General features: G+C 38.0%; 1 protein-coding gene across 2 annotated transcripts in view; it reads left to right on the top strand.

The window, feature by feature from the left end:
• Window positions 1-6,566, top strand: part of slc43a2 (solute carrier family 43 (amino acid system L transporter), member 2) — a 44,410-nt gene extending 37,844 nt beyond the window's left edge. Inside the window, 5 exon segments of one of the 2 annotated variants that reach the window (NM_001102736.1) lie at window positions 439-577; window positions 1,444-1,576; window positions 1,775-1,848; window positions 1,983-2,106; window positions 4,278-6,541. In NM_001102736.1, coding sequence (NP_001096206.1) covers window positions 439-577; window positions 1,444-1,576; window positions 1,775-1,848; window positions 1,983-2,106; window positions 4,278-4,439 — 632 coding nt within the window. In that variant the 3' untranslated portion in view covers window positions 4,440-6,541. 2 annotated transcript variants of the gene reach the window in all.
• Window positions 6,567-8,595: the final 2,029 nt, after the last annotated feature.

Consider the following 8,595-nt stretch of genomic DNA (forward strand, 5'->3'; position numbering starts at 1 on the left):
CAGTTTTGTTTCTATATATCCTTCACTAGTTTCCCTGCATAGACAATTTTGTGTTAACTTGATATACTGTATATTTTTAGTGTAAACCTTGTATGCTACTTTTGTTAAAGAGGTTGTTCACCTTATCAGAGGCTGATATATGAATAGGAGATGACCTGAATAGAAAAATATGTAATACAAATAGTTTTATTGGCTGCTGGGCTCAGTGCCCCCATTTGACACTGGAAAAATAATGAACACCAATTGAAAAGCTGCTTAGAATTGGTCATTCTGTAACAGACTAAAAGTTATCTTAAATGTGAACCGCCCCTACTAATCTGTTGTATCAGTGTTGTATTTCAAATTATGTCCTTTTTGCATGCTGAGCCCACCTTACCCCACAGTTTTACTGGATTAATTGATACTTTATATAATAACCATTACCCTTGCTCTTTACAGTAAGTCTGTATACATCCATATTTGGAGTGCTGCAACTTCTCTGCCTGCTAACAGCCCCAGTTATTGGATACATTATGGACTGGAAGCTGAAGGACTGTGACGATGGAAATGAGGACGCAGACGAGAAGGATACAAATACGTATGTTATATTATTTGGGTTTTTGTTTTTTTATCTTATCTTAGAAGACGTTCCTGACAGACTCTTCCTGTTATTGTGAAATAAGACGTATTACACACAGTGCACATATATTTATATACATAGTTTTTTTGCATTTTTAGAACTGGCGTCGAATAGTCACCGGGTCTGTAGGCCATGCTATACGATAGCCATTTACAAATGTGTGTAAGATAACGCCATTCACTTTTGTGCATCAAATATGTTTGTAGAAGTTCTGGTATGTTACTGTTTCCCAGGGGTTTATGGCATTGCTGTTATTCATTTGAATTAGGCAAGAAGCCAAGCTTAGAAAGATGAATAGTTAGTATAATTGCAGAATGTACATGTATGTATGTATGTATGTATATCTTTATTTATAAAGCGCTACTAATGTACGCAGCGCTGTACAGTAGAATACATTAATACAAACAGGGGGTTATTAAGATAATAATAGATAAATACAAAGTGAAACAATAAATACAAGATACAGTTGCAATAAGTTAAGAGTCAAAGACACAAGAAGATAGAGGGCCCTGCCCGTAGAGCTTACAATCTATATTTATACATTTCTTAAACTGTTTTACTATGTACACCTTTGTGCTTTAAAACTATACTGGCTTTTTTGGTGCAAAAAGAAGCCCTGAAAATGCACATTTTAGTACACCATTGTACACCATTGTTATAAATATGGCAAATATGCAGTAGTTTCAGTGACTGCTTTCATGGGCCATTGATTATATTTCAAGAGGCATTATATTCATTAGGTAATTGTTTTTTATGCAAAAAAAATATTCATTTAAACAAATGTATTAAAAAAACTCACTTATTTGTTCCTTTTTTTTTTCAAGAGATGGAAAGAAAAAGAAGAAACGTGATCGTCAAATCCAGAAGATTACAAATGCCACAAGGGCCTTTGCATTTACAAACTTCTTACTGGTGGGATTTGGAATTACATGTCTTATTAATAACCTACCCCTACAGGTGAGTTGGTAGGCATGTATGCTGTTTGATTCTACATATTGCATCTGTAGTGTAGACCCATGTTTTAACTTTGCAACACACAAAATAGTTAATTTTTACATAAAGTTCAAGTTAGACAAGTTAACTAGTGCTTTTTTAACTACAGATTCATGCTTATTGAAGGTCAGTAATATACATTATGGTTTTTCCTTGTCTTAGATCCTTTCCTTCATTTTGCACACAATAGTCAGAGGATTCATCCATTCGGCTGTAGGAGGCCTCTATGCTGCTGTGTAAGTAATCAAGATACAGAGAACATAGGCTCTGTCTTAGTGCTAACTGCGCTCTTTTGAACACCTAAGATAAAGTATTTACTTTAAATTCTGAGTTTCATGCTAGCATATAATTTGCCTTTTTATCATTTCAGATACCCTTCCACACATTTTGGCAGTTTGACTGGATTGCAGTCTCTCATTAGCGCACTTTTTGCATTATTACAACAGCCCCTCTTCTTGGCAATGATGGGACCCTTAGAAGGAGATCCACTTTGGGTAAGAAAGGGTTAATATCACTCACAAGAACTGCAAACATATTTTGGAAATGCCAAGCAAGCCATGTGGAACATTCAAAATGAAAGTAAAACTCCACATGTTTTTTCACCCAATTCACTAATTTTATGTACAAATTTCTATAATCTTTAAGTGTACCTTCAATTTGTTCACTATTCATAGGTACAAAATAATTAGCAAAATAAGTCACAGTGACCTAATGAAACCTTAGAGTTAATGGGTATTACAAGTAGGGCACACAGGGTTACGCAGTAGGTACTAGCCAAGAGTTGAACAGAGTTGAAGCTGCTCGCTATTGTAAACTTCTTTTCTGTATAATGTTTTTATTGCCCATTTTTGAACTGTCCACAAAGCAGCATAGAAAATGAGGCTCAATATCTTTCTAAAAGTTACCTATTCCTTGTCATTATCAGTGCATATGGGGGAATGTAATATATGTTGCTAATGGAAAAAATTTCACAATGGGGCAAAATTTTAGCTTTGCAACAAATTTTGCTTTTGCGCAAGAGAAAAATACAGTTTGCGAACCATTTGCATGTCTTGCAACAGTAGGTTTTGCAAAGTTTTGTGCATATGCACAGTGTATGTAATAAAACTTGTCAATCTATTTTTGTTTTAAGAGTTAGACCATCTTCAAGCAGGTGCTAAACATTCGCAAGTAATAAAATGTTTAGCAAACAGTATTACATTGTGAACAGCACTAAACAAAAGCACCATTTTACACACTGCTTGCAATTGTTATTACAATCCCCCTTAAGCTTTTGTCTCCTAACATATAACCAGTACTAAGAAACCTGTATACATATATTTATATTTAGGTACAGGCTCTACCAAATACATTACTTGAGCAGAAGCATTTAGCAAAAACCTCCATAGAAGAGCACCTAGTGATATATGCTCTTTCCAAAAAGTACCCACTTTTATGACAGCTCTGTTGTCCAGTGATGTTAAGCACCACCCTTAATAGGTGTTTAGGACACAAATACAATTTTGAGCATCTTTCCATATAAATTTGTATATATTTTGTGCTACATGCTGTTTATGGCACATTTGTCAACAGAGAAAAGAATAATGGCACCCCAGTGTATAAATTTAAATTATGGTATACCCCCTTTTCAATATGAATTCAGCTGTAATTTTTGCCATTGTCAGTGTCATCATAAAATATCTATGGTTTTTGTTATTTCTTCATATAATCAGGAAAGCTTCTCCATGTTTAGGCCTTCCAAGGTAGTTAATTAGTTAACTAGTGCACAGATAAACCTGGTTAGCTCAATAAAAAACAATGTCCATAGATTTTCTGTGATTAAACCAACAAAGAGTATGTTCAGTGCAAACCCTTATTATTTAGCTCATGTTGGAAATTATACTGCCCCTTTACAGGAAAAACCTACATAAACAGCAACCACAGAGCCAAAAATCTGCATAAAAGCAAGATTCTGCTATTAAAGGTTCATGCCTCACATGGCTGATTCTGTCAATCCTCTGATTTCTGCACTGTCCTGTATTTGCACCCAGAGGCAGAGTGTGTCGTGGATGCAAACAGGCCCGGATTTGTGGAAAGGCCACAAAGGCCCGGGCCTAGGGCGGCACAAGTTTAGGGGCAGCATGCCGCCCCGCCGCAACAGAATTTTTAAATTTGGCTCCCATACGGAGCAGTCGGGACCTCTCCCCACTGCTCCGTATGGGAGTTTAAATGTGCGATTGCGCATGCACATTGATCGTGATTGCGCACTCGGGGGGAGAGGGCGCCGTGCGTTCGCGCATGCACACTCGTGGGGGGGGGGGCGGCCTTGGGGCGCCGAGAAGTTAAATCCGGCCCTGGATGCAAATATGTGGAGTGGATTTTGGTGCCAAAATACAAGAGTATGCATCTTTGAATTAAAAATCCATTCCATGTGTCTGCACCTAGGCTAGGCCAAAGCAGTGCCTCTGGGTGCAGGCACAGAAGAGCTCAGATGTGAGCAGATGGGCTGTTTCTCAGCCTGTGATTTTACGCAGTCCGAGAAACGGCCCAGTGTGGCACAGAATAATGTCACATGTTAAATGGTCTGTTTATTTGTTAAGGCACACAAACTGTCCTTTATTAACATAAAGCTACAGAAAGTATCATAATAATTTTTACATCAAATTCTTCCTCTGATATTCCATAGGTAAATGTTGGCTTATTGGGGGTGAGCATGTTCGGGTTCTGTCTCCCACTCTACCTCATCTTCTACAAGAGAAGCCTGGAGCGGCAAAGAAAACAGAAGATTGAAGATTCTAAACTTTACTTGAAAATCAATGGCACTCCTGATCATGAAGCCTTTGTGTAAATAATACCCAAAAAGGCCAGACCACTTTGCTCCTTTCCATTTGCACTCTGGGAAGGTATCGTTCCAGCTTAACAAGTTACCATTTTAGAACAAACTCTCAGTGCTCTATCCTTGCACCATACTTCTCATGGTGCCCTGTCTAGCAATGTATGTCATTACCCTGTGTCATCAAACACACTTCAGTTTGTGGAGCAACACTGATCCAGAGGAGTTGAACACTGACCATTGTAGAAGAGTGTGTTAGCATTGTTATAATAGTAGGTTTGGGTATTACATCGATACCTGCCCAAATGCTGTATGGATTCTCCTGATCTGAAGTGTTTCTCTCTTTAGACCTTTAGTTAAGGATGGACAATTGAGCAGTAAGCCTTGCACAGGCTTTGTAAAGTACTACCACATGGCAAAGCTGGAGTTTACTACAGAACCGTGTGGACTGATTAATTTGGGTGCCCAGCAAAGAAACAGCAAGAGTCAAGATTTTGGTCTCTGTAATACAATATGATAAAATGAACAGACTTTGGAATAGTTCTCTTTGCTTATTTTGATCCAACATAGCAGTTAATTATTTTAACTTTATTCTTCTCTTGCTTAGAAAGGGTTGTAATAAATAGGCATGACAAAAAATGATCTTCTCATTACTGTACTTGGCACCAGCACTCTAGTAAGCCTATAAAATGGCAAATAGTAACATATTGTGCGGCCATGCTTTCTCGTTTATAGAACGGGATAAGGTGCTCTGTTATGGAAAAGCTGAGAGATCCAGTTCCTTCTGATGCTATAAGGGATTAACCACCACACTGATCTTATGTGAGTCCTAAATCAGCAGAATGCAGTGAGGTGCATGTATTCCTGTTGTGCCATAAAAGTCTTCATGCAAGAGGTTAAAAAAGCGATTCTGAGCAATACCTGTTTATTTTGAAATGTTTTTGATATATATATCTAACATCGATATTTTATGTTCTTTGCATGATTGGATGATGTATTTTTATATGGATGTTATTTTTTTCTGAGGACTTTCCTTTGGGTGGAGCCAGAGAAACTCGATTTTGGGACGAAATCTGCAAAATAAGATGGCTGTTCATTTCATGTTCCCTTCACCCATTCTTGGCCTGGAGTTTTCCCATTTTAACTTTCTTAGCATTTTCTGTGAATGCTTTTCTTAGCATTTCTGTGATTTGTTTTTTTACTTTCTTTCCAAACATTATAGTATTCACTTTCCTTTTTGTGACTTTACACTTATGTTTAATTCTGTCATATTCTATATCTGTAGAATTCTGTTGCATCGTTCTATTTCTGCTGCTTCACTATATTATCCCTTATTTAAGCTGTTATTCTTAGGGGTTTAACATTACCTCACTCCCATCATCCCTATCTAGTGTCTTTCTGGATTAAGTTACACAGCTGGCAAAACCCATATCTGTGTGGGACCTGACTGAGTGACCTGGGTGATCTGAGATGAATCCAGGAACGCAAATAAGTCCTTCTTGCACATAACAGGTTTCAGGAAGTGTAGACTTCCTGCATAACTACACAAGCATTCGCTCACTGGCACGGCCTGCAGAACCACAAATACGCATTGGAAAATTTGTTTTCAGGCTGGAGGCAATTCAGCTCTAAAACAGTATCTGCCTTTATGTTTGATACCAATCATCTGACTTGGAAATGGCCAAATCCTTCTCACAGTGCTCTCATGTTAAAATAGGCAGAGAACTGAGAGGGAATTGCCAGAATATTAGCTGGAAGTAGAGAGCCGTTTTGTTGTAAATCCCAGGTTATGTGATGGCAGAATGCATCTTCTGCTGGTTAATAGACATTAAGAGGAAATCTATAGCACAAAAGCAATATAAAAAAGAAATATATTATAAATGTTTCCTTTGTTATGTCTAACAGAAAGTAGGCTTGGAAGAATAACCAGAATAAGGTATCAGTGCTAAAGCCCAGTGCCAGCTCAGTGTAAACTTGGGCACATCACTGTATTACACAGTGCCTCAGGTACAAACAGATTGTAAGCTCTTTGGAGTTTAATGTATCGTCTGCCTGTACATTCTACATACAGTGATTGTTGGTACTTCTGAGAATAAATCCTTTTTACATTAAACTACCATCTGTACTGTGATATGGATATGGTTTTTTTACATTTGTCATTTCTATTCTCTTAACAGTGTGTTAGTCCATTAACATACAGTATATATATATATATCTAAAACCCAGTTCAAATACAGGCACTCATATTTAAGAAGAATATCAGGGCCTGGGAGCAGTCTAGATGTAGAAGATAGTTCCCAAGAAGATAGTAAGGAATCACATTTACAGAACTTGTGAACTTGCAGATATTGTTGAGCAAACTAATGTTTCAGTTAACACAATAGCTTTTGACACAATAGTTACTTATTATACAAATAACATCACTGAGTGAAGAAAAGAGAGAAATGAAATAATTAATGAACAAGCTAGAGAATGCGGTTCAACTAAAAAATATTTATAATGCTACCGGACTGGATATAAAATGGGATGCTCTTATATCTCTACCTAAATTGTAGTCCATGTAGGCCAATGTTTTCCATCTTGGATCTGGTTGGCCTCTGAGTCCAGCCTGAAAGCCAGTTAGGGTAGGATTTGAAGACAATGCCTATTCTAGATATACCTAAAAGCCCAGTTTAAAGAACAATTAGGGTGAGATTTGGGTAATTATTTTCTTATAGTTTCAGACCTATATATGAATGACTGTTATACTATCCAATGGTTGTAGCTTTAAGGATACCTAAACTGGAATCGTTTGACAAGTTTACCCTGCTAAATATCATGCTTTTGGCACAGAGGCTCTGAGCTACTTTTCCAGGTCGGCCACGAAAGGGTTAATTGCCTGATACAGGCAGCATCTCCTGAGGCCACTGTGCAGATCTCTCCTTGTTAAGATTTGAAAGCACTGCAGACACTGGCCTGCACCCATAGTTTAACCCTCTAATGATAAGCCAGCCTAGCTTAGCAGCTCACAACTCCTGTGCCAGAAGCAAAATATTAGTATAAAAGTGATGTAAAAAAGAAATTGTGAATTGCTCAGAAAAGAACTCTGGCTATTTACATTATTTTTGTTTTTGATTTGGATCCCCTTTTAAGGAAACTAAATTCCTCCTATAAAAAGCTGATGGTTTTTCCTTTTAAAAGCTTATTCTTCCAAATCGAGGTTTGTGCAGAGGCAGCATATAAACATTGGATTGCGTAAGAAACTCTTGGCTGTACTGCCAAGGGTTCCACAAGAGCTTTTATTACATGCCCCATGGCTAGCTGCAGTATTAGCATGGTATCTCATACAGATTTCACAACAAACAGAGCTGTTCAAACATATTTTTGTCACAAAGTAGGCAACATCTAGCAGTAGAGAACTTGGGTCTCAAAAACCTAGAATTCTTGAGAAGGACAAGATAAACAGTAGAAACAACAGATCCAGCAGCTGTTGTGGGCCCAGGGGATATATCTGTGCAAAACAGTTCATCTTTTCAGAGGGGTGGGGGCCCAGTAGCTGTTTTACACCATGTGTGATTAGGTTGTTGTCTCTGAGTTTGGATGTATTATTACTTGCATAGCTATTGGGGTTGAAAGGACACATCTATCAAAATTTCATCAAAGTTTCTGACCCAAAGGAAGTTGTCCACAATTTGTCTTGGAATTTTGTGGCAATATAACTAGCCCGGCCTCCTTCCCTTTCTCCTTACAGCTGCCCCTCTAGGAAAATCAATAGTCTGAAAATTCAGCTCCAATTAATGAGGCTGGAAGCAGAATGGGCCCTGTGCAATCCATGAACTATTGGGCCCATAGTCAGGTACCAGATTTTAATAAGATCAAGTGGCTTTAAGTTGGAGACAGGCTACCTGTGCATATGTAGCAAATATTGTGTTATTTAACACCATTGTCATAGCAATGCACCTCATCTCCCCATTTTGTGAGAAATATCTTACTTGAAATATACTGTCAGCCTCTGTATAATACCACCATGCATATGTGCCAATAACAGTGCCCACTACCGCTGCTGACTTCCTAGGGTAGTTGGTGTGGGGGTAATGTCATTTAAACATCCTATGGCCCAAGGTTTAGTCAGAGGGGAGGAAGAAACTTCATAAATTAGTGATGTCGAACCTCTGACCCTCCAGGTTTGTTT

This window comes from Xenopus tropicalis, chromosome 2, assembly GCF_000004195.4.
Source record: "Xenopus tropicalis strain Nigerian chromosome 2, UCB_Xtro_10.0, whole genome shotgun sequence".
Lineage (NCBI taxonomy): Eukaryota > Metazoa > Chordata > Amphibia > Anura > Pipidae > Xenopus > Xenopus tropicalis.